General features: G+C 52.0%; 8 protein-coding genes across 8 annotated transcripts; 5 read left to right on the top strand and 3 right to left on the bottom strand.

Moving 5' to 3' along the window:
• The first annotated feature begins 239 nt into the window (after positions 1-239).
• AFUA_2G01750 (uncharacterized protein) lies at positions 240-2,245 on the top strand. The gene is made up of 6 exons (XM_077804039.1): positions 240-405; positions 474-629; positions 705-1,321; positions 1,380-1,643; positions 1,706-1,867; positions 1,918-2,245. The coding sequence occupies exons 1-6, from the start codon at positions 363-365 to the stop codon at positions 2,059-2,061; spliced, it is 1,386 nt and encodes a 461-aa protein (XP_077660205.1). The 5' UTR covers positions 240-362; the 3' UTR covers positions 2,062-2,245.
• A 415-nt stretch (positions 2,246-2,660) lies between these two features.
• On the top strand, positions 2,661-3,974 carry AFUA_2G01740 (putative sulfate/molybdate transporter; the record flags this gene model as incomplete). The annotated part of the gene is made up of 1 exon (XM_744216.1): positions 2,661-3,974. One exon carries the CDS (start codon positions 2,661-2,663, stop codon positions 3,972-3,974), a length of 1,314 nt encoding a protein of 437 aa, XP_749309.1.
• Positions 3,975-4,105: 131 nt separating this feature from the next.
• On the bottom strand, positions 4,106-4,741 carry AFUA_2G01730 (uncharacterized protein; the record flags this gene model as incomplete). Its single annotated transcript, XM_744215.1, has 1 exon — positions 4,106-4,741. One exon carries the CDS (start codon positions 4,739-4,741, stop codon positions 4,106-4,108), a length of 636 nt encoding a protein of 211 aa, XP_749308.1.
• Positions 4,742-5,073: 332 nt separating this feature from the next.
• AFUA_2G01720 (uncharacterized protein) lies at positions 5,074-7,609 on the bottom strand. The gene is made up of 3 exons (XM_744214.2): positions 7,443-7,609; positions 6,445-7,321; positions 5,074-6,395 (listed from the first exon to the last, which is right to left on the bottom strand). Exons 2-3 carry the CDS (start codon positions 7,294-7,296, stop codon positions 5,340-5,342), a joined length of 1,908 nt encoding a protein of 635 aa, XP_749307.1. The 5' UTR covers positions 7,297-7,321; positions 7,443-7,609; the 3' UTR covers positions 5,074-5,339.
• Positions 7,610-8,910: 1,301 nt separating this feature from the next.
• AFUA_2G01710 (putative GPI anchored protein) lies at positions 8,911-10,167 on the bottom strand (the record flags this gene model as incomplete). The annotated part of the gene is made up of 4 exons (XM_744213.1): positions 8,911-8,941; positions 8,986-9,252; positions 9,316-9,660; positions 9,710-10,167. The coding sequence occupies 4 exons, from the start codon at positions 10,165-10,167 to the stop codon at positions 8,911-8,913; spliced, it is 1,101 nt and encodes a 366-aa protein (XP_749306.1).
• Positions 10,168-11,036: 869 nt separating this feature from the next.
• Positions 11,037-14,460, top strand: AFUA_2G01700 (serine/threonine-protein kinase). The gene is made up of 4 exons (XM_744212.2): positions 11,037-12,038; positions 12,108-12,943; positions 13,003-13,593; positions 13,653-14,460. Exons 1-4 carry the CDS (start codon positions 11,632-11,634, stop codon positions 14,198-14,200), a joined length of 2,382 nt encoding a protein of 793 aa, XP_749305.1. The 5' UTR covers positions 11,037-11,631; the 3' UTR covers positions 14,201-14,460.
• A 393-nt stretch (positions 14,461-14,853) lies between these two features.
• On the top strand, positions 14,854-16,435 carry AFUA_2G01690 (DUF3500 domain-containing protein; the record flags this gene model as incomplete). The annotated part of the gene is made up of 3 exons (XM_744211.2): positions 14,854-14,983; positions 15,037-15,288; positions 15,345-16,435. Exons 2-3 carry the CDS (start codon positions 15,069-15,071, stop codon positions 16,433-16,435), a joined length of 1,311 nt encoding a protein of 436 aa, XP_749304.1. The 5' UTR covers positions 14,854-14,983; positions 15,037-15,068.
• A 602-nt stretch (positions 16,436-17,037) lies between these two features.
• AFUA_2G01680 (putative monooxygenase) lies at positions 17,038-19,029 on the top strand (the record flags this gene model as incomplete). The annotated part of the gene is made up of 4 exons (XM_744210.1): positions 17,038-17,136; positions 17,398-17,526; positions 17,582-18,243; positions 18,525-19,029. The coding sequence occupies 4 exons, from the start codon at positions 17,038-17,040 to the stop codon at positions 19,027-19,029; spliced, it is 1,395 nt and encodes a 464-aa protein (XP_749303.1).
• Between the last annotated feature and the right edge of the window lie 1,466 nt (positions 19,030-20,495).

The following is a 20,495-nucleotide window of genomic DNA, read 5'->3' as shown; positions in this document are numbered from 1 at the left end:
ATCACTGGCAGTCCATAAGCGTTGGATTGAGCAGGCACAGGCCGTTGTCGAGTCTGCACAGATCACCTCCTAGTTCGACAGTAGTGACAGAATAGGCCGATGATTGTGGTGGCAGAAGAATAAATAATAACCCCTGGAGCGTAGATAGTCGTGCTCGGCATAAATGTCTCGATTTGTATCCGAGAGCAAAAACATGCAAACCAGACCTTTTAAGGCAAGGGATTGTCAGGCAACCGTCAGCAGTCAAACAGTCAGCCACATTCCATCCCCGCTTTTTCTTTTTTCTGACAACTGACAACCGACAACATCGTCAAATTAGCTCGCCATCAGTTCATGTCAGCACTGCAATCTAGAACCACAGCATGGGATCAAAGAGCCCTGAAGGACACCGACAGGCACCTCATGGTATGAATGACTTTTATACTCTCCCAAACAACAACCGACAGCAACGCTAATTCATCCTTCCCTTACAGCCTCCAACTGCAATGAGCTCAAGCCAGCCAATCCCGACCCTCAGATCTCTCAAAATGGCTCGGGATCAGCCGATTTGGATCGCGGAGTCATTGGTGATGATGATGACGACGAGGATGCCGAAGAAAATGGGGTGAACACCGAGACTCCCAATGTTGGTAAGCTCAACCAACCACCCTTCCCAAATTTGGATCAAGTGCATGTAACCACCACTGACGGTCTATGCATAACAGAAAAAAAGAAGAAACGTAAAAAGTCCAACAAGAAGAAGAAGAAGACCAAGTCGGGAGCCCTTCCGGCGACGGAGCTCAAGCAAACTAGCCCACCGCGTGTGCTGGTCTCGACTTTGTTCCCTTCGGAGTATCCAGTAGGAGAACTCGTCCCATACGACTGTACGGCGCGCACGACCGATGAAGAGTTGCGCTACAACTCGCGTCTTTGGGACGACGACTTCCTCCCCGATTACCGCCAGGCTGCCGAAATCCATCGCCAGGTCCGCCAATATGCGCAGAAAGAGCTTATCAAGCCGGGAGCCACTCTCCTATCAATCGCCGAGGGTATCGAAGACGGTGTTCGTGCGCTTTCCGGCCATCAGGGACTTGAACCTGGAGACTTCTTCAAAGCCGGCATGGGTTTCCCCACTGGCTTATGCCTGAATCACATTGCCGCTCATTGGACCCCAAATCCACGCGAGAAGGACGTCATTTTAGACAAGGGGGATGTCCTCAAGGTAGACTTTGGTGTGCATGTGAATGGTCGCATTGTTGATTCGGCATTTACCGTCGCTTTTGACGACAAGTATGATAATCTTCTTACTGCAGTGAGGGAGGCAACGAATACCGGCATCAAGGTATGTCTGTCCATGCAAGAACTTTGAGCTGAATACTATGATGCTGATGCGCAGGTAGCATGCCGGGGTGGATGCAAGGATGAGTGATATTGGCGCCGCGATCCAGGAGGTGATGGAGAGCTACGAAGTCGAAATTGACGGAAAAGTCTTCCCGGTCAAGGCGATCCGCAACATCACCGGCCACGATATTCTCCGGTACCATATCCATGGCGGGAAACAGATCCCCTTTATCAAGAACAATAACCAGGACAAGATGGAAGAGGGAGAAGTATATGCCATTGAGACTTTTGGGAGTACCGGCAGGGGATTCCTCGACGACGATGTAGGGCACAAGAGATTTTCTTTTCCCCTTCCGTACATTGCAGTTTGCTAATGCTGCAGAAGGTCGGAGTCTACGGCTACGGGAGAAACGAGAACATGTCGGGTGCCAATCTGCGTCTTTCCTCGGCCAAGTCACTCCTCAAAACCATCGATGCCAGTTTTGGCAGCATCGTCTTTTCTCGCCGGTATCTCGAGCGTCTTGGGGTGAAGAACTATCTTCTTGGGGTAAGCAACTGAGAGACCGTTGTGTATACGTTATTGACTTTACTGCACAGATGAAGAATCTGATCGACAACGGCATTGTTGAATGCTATTCGCCGCTTGTTGACGTGAAGGGTTCCTACACGGCCCAGTTCGAGCATACGATTCTCCTCCACAGCGGTGGGAAAGAAGTCATCAGTCGTGGCGATGACTACTAACTGGAATACATGAGCCACTGCCCGTTCAACGAGTTGGCTACCTAGTTGCCGTCCAGTCCTTACCTCGCTATGTCTAGTTTCCCACCCTTGTCACTCGCTTCTCTGCAGTGAGTTTAAACTGCACAGACTCTCTCTATCAAGGATAACCTTTGAAGTGAAATGCGAAACTTGTACTGTTCGACCAACTTCTCCGTAGTGTATCGTAAGAAATGATTATATTCGTCTGGATGCTATTGGTAGTCTAATGCGTAACTCGGCGGCTATCCATGCCTCTTGGCCCTGCCTGGAGGAACTAGCAACACATCATGGATCTCTGCTGAGAAGATGACTTCCACGTATGCCATAACATTCGCATCATCATCATTACAGGATGTCTGGATCTTCTGATCTTCTGATCGTGGATCCCTAGCTTATCTTGCTTTGGATCCTTGGCGAGGGACAGCCAACGTGGGGCCCGCACGACTCCGCGTCATCGTTCTGTTGTTTTCTCTACTTTTACCATGGCTCCTCCACGGTATCCTATTAGTCCCCCATATCTCCCCTTTTCTCGACACCGGTAGACAAACATCGATTGATCGGTTCAATTGGAATAATTTACTATGACGATTGAAACTCTTCGCGAAATCTCCTCGCACAACCTGCGAACCTTCCAAAATCACTATGTTTCCGAGGTCTCCGGTTCGCTTGGCGATCTGGGAACCTTTCTTCCCATCGCCATCGCCCTGGCTGTCAATGGCACCGTCTCGCTGTCCAGTACGCTAATTTTCTCCGGCAGCTTCAACATCCTGACCGGTCTGTTCTTCGGAATCCCACTCCCCGTGCAGCCTATGAAGGCCATTGCCGCGGTAGCCATTGCCCGGTCCTTCAGTAACGGGACCATCGCTGCCGCAGGCATCTTCGTCGGCGCATGCATCCTGTTTTTCAGCGTGACGGGTCTACTTCACTGGTTTGCCAACGCGATTCCCATCCCGGTCATCAAGGGGATCCAGGTCGGCGCGGGGTTGTCCCTGGTTATCGCCGCGGCGGGGAAGACCCTCGCACCGCTAGGGTGGCTCCAGCCTTCGTGGGCGGATAATCGTCTGTGGGCCATTGCGGCGTTCGTCTTTCTGCTATTCACGAACGTCTATCGCACTGTGCCGTATGCGCTGATCGTGTTCGCCTTGGGATTGGCATTTGCGCTTGTCCTGTCGACGGTGGCGGCGGATCTGCCGTCGCTGGAGATCTGGCGGCCATTTGTGGTGATGCCTGGGGTGTCGGAGTGGAAGGTTGGCGCGCTGGATGCGGGAGTCGGGCAGATCCCGCTGACCACGCTCAATTCGATTGTGGCGGTCGTGCATCTAGCGGGCGATCTTTTGCCGCGGGTGAAGACGCCGTCCATCACGGCCATCGGGTTGAGTGTGGCTGGGATGAATCTCGTTGGGTGCTGGTTCGGGGCGATGCCGGTCTGCCATGGCTCTGGTGGGTTAGCGGCGCAGTACCGATTTGGGGCCCGTTCTGGCTCCAGTGTCATTGTCCTGGGCTTGTTGAAACTACTGATTGGCGTTTTCTTCGGGGAGACTCTGGTCGGGCTGCTGAAGCGGTTTCCTTCCGCGCTGCTTGGTGTGATGGTCATCGCGGCGGGTCTGGAGCTGGTCAGCGTTGGCGAGAGCCTCAACACCACTGGAGCCAGGGATATCGCCGGGTTTGGGCAAGGACTAACAGGCGATAGCGAGCACGAAATTGGGCCCATGCTCAGTGATATCGAGCGAAAGAGGCGGTGGGCCGTCATGATGGTTACCGTGGGGTTGCTCGTGGGGTTCAAGAATGATGCCATCGGCTTCGTGGCGGGCATGCTTTGCCACTGGGGGTTTCAGCTACCGTGGGCATTTGAGAGGGCGCGAGCGAGATGGAGCGAGGGAAGAATCAGGGTATAACAACCTCGATGCAACAGATCAGATCACATTGTGCTACGACTTTTCTTTTTTTTTATAAATGACGATTTTGCAACACGACTTGTACGACATCCATTCTGTACAGCTATTTCAACAACACGACATTCAGAAAACTACATCAGCACATCCGACATATCCACATCCGTCTCCCTCTTCAACCTCGTCCCCTGATCGGTCTCAAACTCCCGACTCGCCCTCTGCTCCGCCGAATACCCGCTCTGGCCCTGCCCACGTCCCCGGCCTCGGTCCCGGTATCGCGGCACCCCATCGGCATCGTAATCGGCACGCTGCTCCTCATACGCCCCTGTGTACGCATTGTAAGTCCTAGCACCAGGTAATGGGGGCCCGATATCGTACGACGATCTCCCCACCGACGAACTCCACCACTCATCGCCGTGGCTGCTCTCCTCGCGCTCATTTGCTGAGCCGGTCGGAATCCCATACTGCGTCCCCGCGTCGTAGGTGGTCGCCCCCGTCTCGTCGTCCAGGTCGGTAATGCGCCGGACGCCCCCCGGGAGCGTCTCCGTCCCCGACGCCAGCATCAGCTGCTCCTGGCCGGTGCGGTCGTAGCGGCGCTCCTCGACGACGGCCGGCTGGCCGAGGTCTTGGTGCGCGGTGCGGACCACCGTGTTCCCGTCCGGGTCGGTGTGCGAGGTGGTCGTGTACCGGTGGCCGGTGGTGGAGCTGCCGTTGGTGGTGTTGGTGGTGGAGCTGTAGTAGTACGAAGAGCTGGTGTAGGAGTCGGCCATTTTGTTTTCCCCTTTTTTGCTTTCTTTGACCGTGTAAGAAAAAGCCAAGCTATGTATATATGCAAGCTATGTAGATGGAATCTGCACGATATTTACGGCGAATATGCAGTTGCAAAAAACGTGTTGTGCAGTCGTTTGTTTATATATACTTCCCGTGGCGAGGAGAAGCCGTTTGACATCATCGCATCATAACAATGGCGAATCTCTCCGCCTCCACACTCGGCACCAGGCTTTGTTTCATTCGGAGTCTAGAATCCTAGCTAATGGCCACGATGACCAGAACTAGAGGGACCATGGTCGTAGTCAAGGCTCACTACTACTACTATTGTTGAGCTTCTACTCTTCGGTTACTTCGAGTCCAGGGCTCTGGAGGCGTCTTACGTCAGATTAAATATTGTTAGAGAACAAGTACATTCGACGTTAGTGATCTGAGAAGTTCAGATACTGCATCATGAGATGATGAAAAAGTCTATTCAAATACAACTTTTAACGTACTATCGGGATATCAAGTGCAAAATCGCTAAGAAACTCCACAATCAAGCATCAAGCACAAGGACGGAAACGCTCAAGGGACAGACGATACTGAGGGCTTTGGACCTTAGGCCAGTCCCAATCCTTTCCTGGCCAGCATATGCTGACGAGAAGAGGATAGGACCAACTGACCAAGGAGTACTCCTGCCCATGAAGTGAGCGAGGTAGAGGATTGCCAGAAGGCCAAGAACGCCAGGGCGGTTTTGCGAATAACCACACCAGCATATTCGGCAACAGTAGAATTCTGGACCACCTCTGCTTGGCTTCCAGGTAGACTCCAAGCCCAGCTGCTGGGCCAGAAGGTTGCTTTGCCCTTTGCGTGCTTGTTTGCCTGGGTGCTTGGGGCTTCGACCAGCTTTCCAACGTCGTGCTGGGAAGTCGGTTTGTATCTGAACGGCCGGAGTACACCGGACGACTCGCGGAGTAGGCCTGGAGTGAATTGAACAGCACAAACAGCACCGTCTTGCCGGCCGCGGAATCCAGCAGTCGCCACTTGGACGTTCTGGGTTACCGATGCACCTTGCACCGGCGAAGTGTGGCGGTCTGTACGCCAAGGTCTTGCCTCCTTTGGTGACTGACGAACTTGAGTATACCCATGCGCGGTGTTTTGCTGTCCGACAAGATTCTGGGCCGAACGTTCTGAACGTTGGACATTCGCCGGAGATCTCAGCGAAACAACGTGTCCACCAGAATTCTGAACAATACGCCCCATGACTTGGGTGTTTGGTGCGGGCGTCCATGAAATGGCCATGCTTGCACGTCCAGCAGAATTGTGAGCGGAACGCTCCGAGGGTCGGACATTCGTTGGAACGGTTGGTGAGATTGCGGTGTTCACCCGTCCAGCGGAATCGTGAACAGTACGTTCCACACGTTGTACATTCGCCTTTATCGTTGGCGAAATCGCAATGCTTGGTTGAACAAATCCAGGTACCGCTTTGACCGCACGGCTCCTGTCCAAAATTGCGGGTGATGGAGTCGGCAGCGTATTGGGGCCGAGGCGCTTGGTTACGATTACGTTCTGGCCAGTGTTTCTGACCTCCAGTCGGGCATTGGTAGATTGGGCTAGCGCTGCGACGGCAGAGTCGTTCAGAACACGAGAAGTAGACTTGTCGAGGCAATTACACTGTACAGCATTAGCATGATACGATCTGGACCGGCGATGTGGGACTTACCCGCTTATGCTGTTTTCGATGTTTCTCGCAGGCCCCATGTTTCCGAACTTTGATGTAGTTTTCTTTCTGAGCTTGGGATCGGGGTTTCTGCTTTTTCGGCAGATTGGTGGTAGTGTTCATATTCAGATCAAGCACCAACTCAACTCCCCCGTTGGCCGGGCTCGGTCTTGAAGAGGGTGGGGTAGATGACTTGGTGGAGGGTTCAGAGGCTGATGTGCTGGATGGGCTCCCCCGAGACTGCGGCTCAGATGCGCTTCCTGCAGCAGAGCCGGGCCAGCATGGAGAGGAAAAGCTGCCGCATGACTCTGAAGAGAGATTGAAATCAGTCGTTGCAGCATCTTGCAGGCGCTGTAGGTGCAAAGCAATGGAAGCCTCAAGACGCTTTTCTTTTTTCGAGAAGCAGCGCGGGTCCGCGGCTGCCTGAGATTCAATCAGTTGTCGGTAGTTCGAAGGTGAGTAGAAGGCTTCTTCCATATTTGAGACGTTGAATGATGACCATGTGGCGTCAAACGTCGAGGAGGAGCACTCCATTTCGGGAAACGACGGTAGTGGAGGAACATTTTCGGAGAAGCCAGCCATGTCCATTGGCATTTCTGTGCTTCCTATTAAAGGGTCCTCGAATGCCACAAGGTCGGAGAAGGCTGACTGAGGCCATTGAGCGGCTTCCGAGTCCCAGTTCAGAGCGTCTGCATCACTGTAGACTAACTCCAAGTCTTTTGGAGAGATCGAGTCCAGGGAGGGTGGATTGCTTTCCAGATACCCTGATGCAAACTCGAAGGAGTTGTCAAAGGTAGCCCACTCGTCAGCGCGAGCAGGGTTCTCAAGGTGAAACAGCGATTGGTTTGCAGACATTGCTTTGATTGCACTAAGAATGACGCTGAATAAATAAGATGATGCCGAATGACAATGGAAAGATCGATTAAGCTTAGAGATGAGGCCGTCCGTCTTCGAGATAAGATCTCGGCTATTTACGGCCTTGGGAGCGTGAAAGAATGTACTTTTTGAGGTTGTGCTCGCCAAAAGGCAAAAGGTCGTGCACCAAGATGAACAGGCGTATGGGCTGAGAGTAGAGGAGGAGAGGATGCGAAGAACGAAGGATGAAGAAGAGAAAGAGATGCCTGAAGTTGAGGGAAGGTGGTTCAACTCAAGCAAGATACGAGGAATTGACTACCTTAATTACCCTTCACAGCCTCAGTCACCAACCTAAGGCACCCGTCTTTCCTCTTTTAGGTCCCCGCCTGTTGCGCGGCCTAAACCGCTTTGGGACCCCGACGACCTCCCCCACCCGCGTGTTTGTAGTCTCTGATTGGTTGATTAGTGTATTTCATAGAGCTCCCGAAGTTCCATGTGACTCATACTGTAAGGTATTGTCCAAGAAAACTGAGACCGAGATACCGATCTACAGTAGCATTACTGGCTCGGGAGGCAAGTATGAACCACATGCATATGGAGAGTACTCCGTAGCAGGATAGGATATTACCAGGCTGACCTCAGTGACGCTCGTTATGACTACTCTGGCTCTACGACCTCGCCAAACGGTGTTATCAGCCACGTAGCAATGGCTGCTGAGAAATATATACTAACGTTGAGGCCAGAACCTATATCGAGTCTCCCCGACTATGCATTCTTTCATTTGTCAACACTAAAAGACACACAAACTCACAATCACTGACAAAAACACAAACCTACGATTGATTCCCACAGAACCAGCCCGGCTTTTCTTCGCCTCAGCCGTGGCAGCCTTACCTACAGCAGACGATACTGAAGTAGGAGTCGGAGTTGGAGTAGGAGAACTGTATTCGCCGCTCTCCGAATCAAACTGCAAGCACGCCGTGGGCAGAGGGTATGAAGTTGAAGCCAATACGGTTTGCACAGCGGCTGTTTCGGTGAAGACGCGTGGGACATCAACCTCGAAATTCGCCAGCGCTCCCAGATTGATGTCCACGGTGGGAACAATATTCGTAAAGTCCCCAACGATATTGTCCAGCATTGATGTAAGCTTACCCTCGCCGTTTGAGACGGACTCGCACTTTTCGTTGACGTTACGGAGCTGTGTCACATTGACGGAAACTTTGGGTAGTTCGAGAAAAGCGCCTACTCCTCCCTGGACGCTTCCAACTGCCGTGTTGATGCCGAGAAGGACCCGAGGCTTGAAGCCGATACTGGCTATAAGGGAAACCAGAGCGGCTTTTGCTTGAAATGGCAAGGCATGGACGGTTGTTTTGTCACTGAGCAGGGGTTAGTCGAACAGAGTCGTGAAATGGCGGGGTTTCTTACAAGCCTGTAATTGAGGAGTTGGAGATCTCGTCCATATTCAGTTCCACTTTGGAATTTGCAGGGACCTGAGTACAAGTCAGTGTACGGAAGAATGGGTGCTATGGTGGGGTGGACTAACGGAGAGGTTGAAGCCATATGAAAAGCCAGTGTTTTGGTCAAGGCTCAAGCTCATATCAAACTCCGCCACAACTATGGGGCCAAACACAAGGACTCCGGGAATCTAGTACACATCAGTGACCGGCTCTTGCAGTCTTCTGAGCGGACAATACCTCGAAAGGAATGAGGGGAATAGCAGGAAGCTGAGCCGTAAAGGAGCCCAGGTCTTGACTCGCAGAAAGATCGAACTCGAGTTCGATCTGCGCAAAGAGCCCGTTTGCAATTACTTCAATGCTGCCATGGTCAAAGAAAGCGATGGTGCTGTTGACGGCATCTATCAACCCATCAGATCCAGAAATCTCAAAAGACCCCTTGTCTAAGACGATGTTGCCTTCTAGGGAGCAATTCTTGCAAGACACGGTGAGTCCTGACGGTCTGCGAAATGAGCTTCTCTTCTCGGCTTGGATCTGGAGATGAACTGCGGTTCAAGGCACTTACAAAAGCATGTCCGCCGCGGGAATGTCAGGGGGGAATATCTTTCGGTCCACATAATGCTCATTGAGCTCCTTCGCCGAGGTTGAGGCGAGTCCCGACGTTGCGCTTGGCGCAGGAAATGTGACCGTTGGAGTCTCGGTGGACCCTCCCATTGTTTTAGTTTGTTCTGGTGGTTCAGACTGCGACTGCTGCTGTCGCTTCGTAGGCGTGTTCGAACGTCTCCGGACTTCGGATGGATGTCTCCGCGAAAAAGAGACTCGAGTTGTGTGGAACGCGTCTTGCCAGCCACAGTCGGATTTCCCTAGTGACAGCACGTTGCGAGTCGGATCTATTACGACCTTGTTGACTCTGTACACAATTAATGATGCTCCCTTATGTAAACATTCGGGCTACTGACCGATATGTTGACCTTGCTCCATCAGGATTACACCCACTATGTGAGGTGACTAGGATGAATCCATCGATCTGCTCGAGTCCTCGATGGACTGAGCGGACTTGCTCAATTGATCCAAACAATATGTCCACCTGCGATTCCTTGCAGATCACATCTTGGACCGAGTCATCCAACTCCTCTAATGCCAGGATGGGTGACTTCGACTTGACATCCAAGGTGGCCACAAAGACCGAATGGGGATCTTGATCCCCATGTAGGAAGTCAAAACTCGCTTCTCTTCTGAGGAGATTGGATGCAAGCTCTGCTCTGGATTCAAGCTTTGAGCGAGAAACCGCAGCAGAGAGACGTCTTGCCTTGGGGAAGTTGAACGGTTGAGCCTCTCTGGAGAGCGACCTCACTGTAGCAGCGCTAACATTCTCCAGAACAGTGAGAGCAAGGATAAAGAAGACTACTACATCCATGATTGATTAAGTAGAATGGCTTGCAAAAATAGAAGAGTTCACTTCAATAGCACCCCCGTCACCTTTTATACTGTCACTACTACTTCGAACGAGCCACCCTAGCCATGATGCATCGACCGGGTCAAACATATTTGGCCCCGTCAGACAGAAATAACTAACAGCCAAAAGGGCAAGATAAGGCTCACAGCCGTCTTGCTAATCCCACTAGCATTCTCCGCATGGTTCGTAAGGACAGGGGTCAGTCCAACTCTAGTATGGTCTCTTGAAGCCGGCGCTGCAAGGTGCTGTGCCGCACCGGCTGAAACATGCTCACTTTGGCACAGCCTCCACATCTGTGCCTTACTATCCAAGCTAACTGATAACTTAGGATGCTCTCAATATATCAGCCGATCTGACATATAGCACAGACCTTATGTATTCCTGATGGTCACTCGGTCTTGTTGGATGGAGTCATCCAATAAGTTTCGGAAAGATCCGCCATAACGGCTTTAATTGATTACTTAGACAAGCCAAGACACAAATGTGGGCAATCGTCTTGGCTCAGCAACTGGAGGATCGAGGATGGATCATTTAAAAGAATCAGTCATTCGAATGTCTTTGCTGTTCTCTCTGTGTAGACTCTAGTATGACAGCCAGGATGAAATCCTGGTTAAGATAGAGGAAACCAGGAATTAATCGGCAGGGTTGATGCAGATATTCCGAGTGAGCGACTGTATCTGAGACCAAAGTAATTTATTAACATCTAACCAGGCTTCTTCACAGACATGAAATGACAGGAATGTAGGCAAGAATGAGGCTAAGCATAAATGACGGAAGAAACTCTTATGAGTTCGCGTTGGAAGCTGTCACTGTACTCCGTGAACACTCAGCGAATAATAGGCCATCAGATTGACTTTGTTTGATTTCTTGATTGTCTTAGGATTAGGTACTAATGTACTCTCCCCAGATCCTTATATGAGGGATCAGATTCCCCCCCCGAACATGTATGAATGAGTCTATGACGCTCCTTCAACTTGGCTCTTCATTTCCCCTCAATCTCCGGTCTTTTCCCTCCTTGACTACCTCTAATTCAACTGGCAGACCGAATTTCAACTCCATAATCCTCATATCCATCACTATTCGATGGTATCCTCTTTGTCTTTCTCTACTTTTGCCGGTCCATACAGGAGGAACAGTCAAAAATCATAGGGAACCTCCCCGCCGCTCGGTTTGTCTCCGCTCCACTTTCACCCTGAACTTCTGGGTCGGTGGCCTCGTGGGGGACTATCACATTCGGCTGCTATTATTACTACTTTTACTGGTGTCTCCATAATTCTAGACGAGTTTTTAGTCGGTTCCAGACTAAAGGGGAGAAAGGCTAGCTTGGGGTGCAAAAAAAAGCTGGAAAGTCAGCAGGACGGACCGTTGGGACCGCCCGGAGAAATCCATCACGTCACGTTGTCTTGTCCGTCCTCCCGTCTAGCAATGGCAGCTGCCTTTGACGACGAGGACCTTTCTGTCTCCCTCCCTTCCTACAATTCCGATCGTCATCGTGAATGTCCCATTGGAGCCGGTCCTCCTCCTAACGCCTCGAATTATCCTGCCAGGCCAATGCCTCCGCCCACACGCCCGACCGGGATGGCCGCCGACCCCTCCAAGCAGTCCCCGGCGACCATGAGGGACATGCAGCGGCTCGATCAGTACCAGACGGTTAAGATTCTGGGCGAAGGCTCGTTTGGAAAGGTAAAGCTGGCGATTCATCAGCCTAGCGGCCGTCAGGTCGCTCTGAAGATCATCTCCCGTCGCAAATTGCTATCCAGAGACATGGTCGGTCGTGTGGAGCGGGAGATTCAATATCTGCAATTGCTACGGCATCCTCATATTATCAAATTGTATGTTCAAGTCCGGGTCTTGTCTGTGTTCACGGATAGAAATAGACTAATGCTTTCTTGACTTCGCAGGTACACTGTCATTGCTACCAAAACCGACATCATTATGGTCCTCGAGTATGCCGAACGAGAATTGTTCGATTACCTGGTCAAAAGAGGCCGGTGCAACGATGCAGAAGCTCGCAAATTCTTTCAGCAGATCATCTGTGCTGTCGAATACTGCCACCGGCATAAAATCGTGCATCGGGATTTGAAGCCGGAGAACCTGCTTATTGACAAGGATAAGAATGTCAAGATTGCGGATTTTGGGCTGAGCAACATCATGACAGATGGGAATTTCCTCAAGACCAGCTGCGGCAGTCCTAACTATGCTGCTCCCGAGGTCATCTCTGGGAAACTCTATGCTGGGCCTGAGGTCGACGTATGGAGCTGTGGCGTGATTCTCTATGTATTGTTGGTGGGACGGCTCCCATTTGACGACGACTATATTCCAGCCTTGTTCAAGAAGATCGCCGCGGGAAATTTCCACATGCCCCCGTATATTTCGTCTGGAGCGGCTCGCCTGATCAGATCGATGCTCCAAGTCCACCCTGTCCACCGAATCACTATTCCGGAGATCCGCCAGGACCCTTGGTTTCTGCAGGACCTACCCAAATATCTTCAACCCCCTCCGGAAGAATTCATTGCTACCGGGGTGGATCCGAACAAGGCTATAGACCTTAAGAAGATTGCCCCGGGGAAGCCCCTCTCGGTGCAGCACAAGATCCACCAGATTGCCATCTCCAAGTTGGAGCGGAGCATGGGATATGCGCGGGAAGATATCGAGGATGCACTCAAGAGCCCCGAGCCCAGCGCTATCAAGGATGCTTTTTTCATTATCGTAGAAAACGAAATGATGCAGACCAATTGTGAGTGATATCCCAAATATAGCAACTCCTGACTGCATCGTCCGGCTAACAGCGGGCAGCTCCCACAGAGGACAACCTGATGGGTGGTCCTGTCGCACCTTCACCTCCCCCGAACCGAACTCCTTTGACTACACCTGCAGTTGGCCGGCCCGCTGCACCCCGCCCCCAAGGATCCCCTCATTATGATTCACATCGCGCGCCCTCACAAGCACCACAACAGGCCGATTCGGATGACTTCGAAAGTTCCCGAATCAGCCATGTTCGCATTCTGCCGACCAGCTTGCCCTATGTGCATGATCAACTCATGGAACAACGGGAGCGGGAGCGGGAGCAGCGGGCACGTGACGCGGACCGATTACGAGAAGAACGTGCTCAGGCCAGTCTCGACGACGATCTTTCCGGCGCACGGTCCCCCGAGGAGCAGGAAGCAACCGCTCGAGCCTTGAAACCGCACTCCCGTAGTATCATAGACTTGAACAAACTGCGCCTGGAACCGCCAGAGGGTCGGAGTGCACCCCAGCAGCCCAAGAGGACGCGCAAGTGGCAGTTTGGTATTCGGTCTCGCAATCAACCTTACGAGGCGATGCTCTATCTATACAAAGCCATTGCCTCACAGGGCGGCGTGTGGGAGATCCAGCCCTCCGAAGCAGGTTCGTTTTCTTCCACGTTACTGACTCACGTACGTGTCGTGAACTAATCCGTGCTACAGAAGGCACAACGCCCATTGGGGTCGAACGGCGACCAGGAGAAAGACCTCTGCAAGCAAAATATCCAGATCTTCCGGTCGATTACTACATCCCGAAGGACTCCTGGTTCATCCGGGCGCGTCTTTTGAAGCAAGGCGTCACGGCCCCGGGCCGCTCAGCTAGTGTGCAGAGCAGCAAGAGTGATCTGGACGAGCTTCGCCGTCGATTCAACGTCTCCAGCCTGTCGCAGTCGGCCGAGGAGAAGAATCCTCTGACGATGGAGAATGTGACCGGCTCCGGCCCATCCTCCGCAACGCCGTCACACGTGCCTGGACGAATTTTCCATGGGGTGTGGGTGTTTGTGGACATTCAGCTATACCAGCTGGAGGAAAACAACTACATGGTGGACTTCAAGTGTGACGGATACCAGAACGTGATCCGCGCGGAGGGCGAGACGGACTGGCATCCCATCAGCAAACGATACTTCAACAAGGAGAAGGAGATCACGAGCCCCTATCCTTTCCTCGACGTGGCGTCGGACTTGGTGGCTCAACTGGCTGTCGCCAGCTAATTGCATTTTTGCCTGCATTATCTTTGAGTTTTGGCGGCCGGCGTATAACGGAGTTCCTGCTTTTGGTGCATGGCGCACACTGGCGTCTTATGATCTACGGCCTTTCTTCCTGTATCTTATTTTAATTTTATGGGCCTATGCGGAGAACGCAGCTCGATTGAGCACCGACTGCCTAGTCAGATGGCTATTGTTATTCTAGATCTAGGGTTGTAATGCATATTTCAGGAAGAATTACGTTTAAGGAGGTCTGCTTTCCGACATGGTCTCAATTCGTATGCCATTCATTGCATGTAGGGATTTCCCACCATCAGCCGTTTCACAATACCAAGGCTGGCTCCTACCTTCTGCAATCAACCCAAACATCCATATCACCGAATGCCGATGATCGAGATGACAGTACCAAGTGAAGTGCTGGATAGAGACGTGTGTGGGTGGGGGAGTGAGTCGGGGATAATTTCCCGTCAAGAGGAGGTCGGAGAATCCGTTTAATGAGAGTGGATATGGGGGAAATGAGAAATGAACCAGCAGCCTGACCGACTAACTCGACTAACTGGTTAGTTAAGTCACAGTTCGGACTGGAGGCAAGACACAAGGCACAAGACACAAGACACAAGACACAACATCCTGGACTTGCTCTGGAGCTGCTCTGTACTGGCAGGCGGAAAAGCAGTTTGCCGCTCTCCACAGTGGGAGTGGGAGGAGAGTCGGAGAGTGGAGTGTGGAGAATCAATCGATCAGTCCATCATCACCGAGACGCAACAGTGAGCCGATGTGCAGCCGATGGTTAGTGGATATTTAGTAGATAAAGTCGTTGGCTGCTGGTTGATCTCGGACAGGTAGTGATGTTTGTTCAAACCTGTCAACCATCATGTCGTCCGAACGGCTGGCTCAATCGCAGAAGCCGACAGGCGAATATCGCCAGTATCTCCCGGATCTCAGTCTGAAACGCTTCCAGGTGATGCGCGGCCAGGATGCGCATGAGTACGCGCATGACTTCAAGACGCTGCGCCAGCCGCCGTGGCTGCATGCGCTGTATATGCACTGGTTGGATCTGCTGCAGGAGCCTTTCAAGGGTGTTACAACTGATGGTCTGTTAGCCCTTATGTATCTTGTCGGGTTAGTGTTGATGTTGACTGATTGTCAGGAAACGTGCGCCCCGGTCTGTTCACATTACAAGACGAAGGCGTCCCCATCGACAAGATCGTCGCTGCGACACAGTCGCTGCTCTCCATTCTTGACGACAAGCAGCGCCAGTCCCTCAGCTACCACATCGACTCGCCTGAATGGCGCACATGGTCCAACCCCGAATTCCTTCTCAGCCACAAAGGCTTGCGTCTCGACGAAGTCACCCCTCCCATCCGCGACGCCATCATGCACATCCTCGAGACGACGCTCTCTCCAGAAGGCTACGACAAGGCCGTCAAAGCCATGCGCATCAACCACTTTCTCGGCGAGCTGGTCGACTCCCCCCGCGTCATGAACGAATTCTCCTACAACTTCGTGCTCTTCGGCCGCCCCTCCCCCGACAGGCCCTGGGGCTGGTCGTTCTACGGCCACCACCTCTGCCTGAACATCTTCCTCTACAAGTCCCAGATCGTCGCCTCCCCCTGGTTCACCGGCGCCGAGCCCAACGAGATCGACAGCGGTCCCTACGCAGGCACCCGCATCATGCAAGTCGAGGAGCGGCTTGGCCTGCAGCTCATGCAGTCGCTCGCCCCTGAGCTCCAAGCCCAGGCGCGCATCTTCGCCCAGATGCATGATCCCGCGATGCCGCCGGGCCGCTGGAACAAGGACGACCAGCGCCACCTCTGCGGCGCGTACCGCGACAACCGCGTCGTGCCCTACGAGGGCATCCCCGCCATCTCCCTCACGGAACCCCAGAAACAACTCCTCTACGGCATTCTGGAGCAGTACCTCCTCTATCTGCCCGCGCGGGCGCGGCAGCTCAAACTGGCCCAGGTCCGCCAGTATGAACCCGAGACATACTTCTGCTGGATTGGCGGGTTCGGCGACCAGGACCCTTTTTACTATCGGATCCAGAGCCCTGTTATTCTCGTCGAGTTCGATCACCACTCCGGTGTGTTTCTGAATAATGAGGAGCCGAAGAAATTCCATATCCATACGCTGTTAAGGACGCCCAACGGGGGCGATTACGGGATGGCGCTGCGGCCGCTGATTCCGGCAGTGGAGGGGCTCAACGGGAAGGAGATTACCTGGGAGAAGTCGGCGTTGTAGTTGTCATTATCTGTCAGTGGCGTTCTGTCTCTACATCAGCGTAGCAGATGCCCCATGTCATGGCTATTTGTACATACTGAGAAATGGATCAGCTGATTGCTTCTGGTCTTGCTATAATCACGTACGAAGATCCAGAATGATGGCTCTGTTTAGTCTGCTGGACCCATTGCTGCAGTATATATTCCTTAGACTACGGGGAGTGCAACATCTGGAACTATTCTGGATTCCATTGATAATCTACCGTGTATCTAATTTCCCAATTCTGAAGGAGCGAGGCTATATCCAATTCACCCACGACGTAACCACGGACATCTCAGGGGAAGATCAGAAGACATGTTTCCTAGAGGAATCTTCCTAGAGGAATAGAAGACGCTCCTTGGGTCAAACCGAGTAGCTAGAGTACGGCGAAATGCTCGACGAGTGGGAGGTGTGTTCTGCCATGGTGAGAGCTCGGAAATTCTGAGTTCATCGCTTGAGGGGGGTTCTGGAAGGAGATTGAGCCGAGGTACGCTCCAGTCTCACGATAGCCTGAAGGTACCGCGCAAGGACCATTCGCTGTTTCCAATGAGATTACTGGGAATCATGAGCCAGAAGAGAATGCAATGTTTGCGAAAGTAATTGCACAAATTCTGCGTTCTGGCCGTGTACAAGGCGACAAGCACCGGGAAATCCGGCTCAGTCTCGGTATTTCCGAGCTGTTTGTGAGCCTCCACAGACATCTAGCATCCTGCGGAATAACAGCCGGCAGTCTATCCACTTGCTGATCGGCTGATGGAGGCGCTTACTAGCTGCTTGATATGGGGGTTTAAAGTATTATAACATCTGCTTCCGGGGTGTCAAGTCTTCAATGACGAATCCTCAACATTGTCCCTCCCGCACATCAGCGAGATCTGTCAATTGCAACACAATGGTGAGAGGCTACTGCAATTCTCGTATATGATTAATTAACTAAGTCCAAATAGGTTTCTGAACAAGCTCATCTCCACATTATCATTGCCGGTGCTGGCCTTGGTGGTCTTGCCGCGGCAGTCTCCTGTGCACTCGCCGGACATACAGTCGAAGTAGTCGAGCAAGCAAAGGAACTCGTCGAGGTCAGTGATGTACAGGAGGTGCCACACTGCTGTTTCTAAAAGAAAAATTAAGTAGGTTGGTGCAGGTCTTCAGATAACCCCCAACGCCTCACGACTTTTCGAATACTGGCAACTTCCCAACTCCATCTGGCAAGCCGCAGCTGAGCCCACGGCGCTCACCGTCCATCGCTATACCGGCCCGATTCTCGCCAACGAACCCGTCTTTCACAAGAATATCCGCGCAAAGTATGGCGCCCCGTTCATCGACCTGCATAGAGTCGATCTGCAGCAAGCTTTGTTTACCCGTGCAAAGGAGCTCGGCGTCACATTCCATCTCAACGAGAGAGTCGACTCCATAGACTTTGCTACAACAACAGTCCAAACCCTAGCGGGCAATCGATATACCGGCGACTTGATTATTGCTGCCGATGGGCTCTGGTCTCGCTGCCGCGAGTGTTTCCTAGGCAAGAAGGATGCGCCACTGCCCACTGGCGATCTGGCCTACAGGATCGTGCTGACGGCGGACCAAATCTCGGATCCGGAGCTGAGAGCATGGGTTGAGAACCCAGAGTGCCACTTCTGGATCGGCCCCGGTGCACATGCGGTTGCCTACTCGCTCCGCAATGGACGCATGTTCAACATTGTGCTGCTTGTGCCGGATAATCTGCCCCCCCGAGTCTCCCGGCAGTCTGGTTCCGTAGAAGAAATGCGGAAGCTCTTTGAGGGCTGGGATCCAGTGTAGGTTGCCTGCCTTTCTCCCTCCTTTGCTTCTTTTTCGTCTCCTTTGATACTGACAATAACAGTCTGAATCGCTTCCTGAGCTATGTCGACAGCGTGGACAAGTGGAAGCTGATGCACCGTGAGTATCCCGCAACAAAGCAGTTGCAGCACCGGCTGATGTTATCCTAAGACGCTGAAATGGAAACTTGGGTCAACGACAAGTCAAACTTGGTCTTCCTGTACGCATCCCCCCCCCCTTCTTTCCGTTTCTTAATATCCACCACCTAACCCCCACACAGCGGTGACGCTTGCCATCCCATGCTCCCCTATCTCGCACAAGGCGCCAACTCATCCCTCGAAGACGGCGCAGTCCTGGGCCAATTACTCGGCCACATGAAGAACAAATCACATCTACCCCAGATCCTCCGCCTGTACGAGAGCTTGCGGAAATCCCGCGGCGAGGCCATCGTCAAGGAGACTTTCAAGCAGGTCAGTCTACCATCTCATTCCGTCCACTGCCGCGCATTGACATTCTTCAGCGACATGATTTCCACATGCCAGATGGCGAGGAACAGGAAAAGAGAGATGCGATCTTCTTGTCTCAACTCGGAAAGGAGATTAAGGGCGCGTTTCCCAGTAGATGGTGAGTGCAGTACTCTCTGCGGGACAGTCAGCCGCTCACACGATACCAGGACATGTCCAGAGGTGCAGCCCTGGCTTTATGGCTACGATGCAATCAAGGAAGTCGAGAAGGCGGTTATGCAGCACCCAGAGTTGTTTGCTAGGACGGCTGCGAGTCTGTAGTTTGTTTCTCCTTACATAGATATTATATATCAGATTGCAAGATACGATTGCTCCCATCAACCTCTTTGCGAGTGCATATGGATCAGCCATTCACCATTGGTAGTCCACCCAAATGATCAAACAACCACGCAGAGAATTGCAAATACCTCACTTACTGGCACCTGCGCACTCCGCTGATTATCCTGCCAGACGCACTCAAGACTGCTTCCGGCACTTCATGAGTCTGATAAAGAAGACATCATATGTGATGGCGCGTTGTCGCTTTAGTCGCGGTGCGGGTTTATCCGCCGAAGCACGAGGTACAGGCGCGGTGTGTCGGTGGGGCTGATGCAGCATCGACCGTCGACCTTCGTCATCGTTCATCGTTCAGTGATTTAGGTATTATCCATACGATGCAAGTAAGTAGATACATGACGTGGACAAGAGGCCGCGCCGTTTGTCCCAACTCTACAGAGAAGATGGACTAGATATCCCGAAAATCCGGGATCAACTGCCGGATGCTTCCCCACGGGGTTCCCCGCTTTTTCACTTTGCGGCCGTAACCTGATGGATCCATTTGGAGCACTCCGTACTCCGTACACAAGGATAATTGCCGACTGTATCCGCATTCATGCCTATTCATATAACAAGCGCATATAATAATCTACACATTTAGTTTCTACATATGGGTGGGTTTTCTGATATGGTTATCATTCCCAGGACATCCGTCGACGCGTTGAATTCGAGGTACCAGTACCCGACAAGAAAGGGAAATCGGAGTGATCGCTATTGATTTTCAAAATTGCTCCTTGATATACGTTGGAGACATACATACCCGCATTCGGGATACTGATCCCTCGACTTGAGTTAGACGAATGCAAGACGAGTCGCCTCGTCGCAAAGGAAGACCAGCAGCACATATGATATATGGGAAATGGACTCAATTGGAGGTTGGCACTAGAGGTCTTCCGTGGCCCTCCTTGTGGTTACCTTGAAGGATCGTTGATTGCTCAGAATCAATACACAATATATAATCTCAGCACTGCGTTCACTGTCTCTATCAGCTATCAGCTTTAAATTCATATACTTCCTGTAGATGATAGAATAGAAGATAGTTAGGTTAGGTTAGGTTTATCTTCTACCATAATCTTCCCATTACCAATGGTACTGCAACTATTGGCATTGAGCATCATGGGTACTACTACACCACTGTAGCCTAAAAGATCAACACTACCCCGTACTGCAGAGTGCCACACATCGCATTCAGACCCACGGAGTAGCTCTAACATGTTACCCACTAAAAGGTCAAGGATAAATGGTTGATACCGTACGCTCTTCCATAGACCCATTTAGAAGGGAGACCTCTTGTCTGGCCTGATAGGAAGTATATACAAAGAATGTCTCGAATCTTCACACGTGAAGTGACTCAGGTGTGCATCAACGCCTGTATCTTTTATTTCAACCCCGAAACTCCTCTTCGCCAGCAT

Source organism: Aspergillus fumigatus, chromosome 2 (assembly GCF_000002655.1).
Source record: "Aspergillus fumigatus Af293 chromosome 2, whole genome shotgun sequence".
Taxonomy (NCBI): domain Eukaryota; kingdom Fungi; phylum Ascomycota; class Eurotiomycetes; order Eurotiales; family Aspergillaceae; genus Aspergillus; species Aspergillus fumigatus.
The sequence above is the reverse complement of the archived record's forward strand: the minus strand, read 5'-3'. Positions and strand labels throughout refer to the sequence as shown.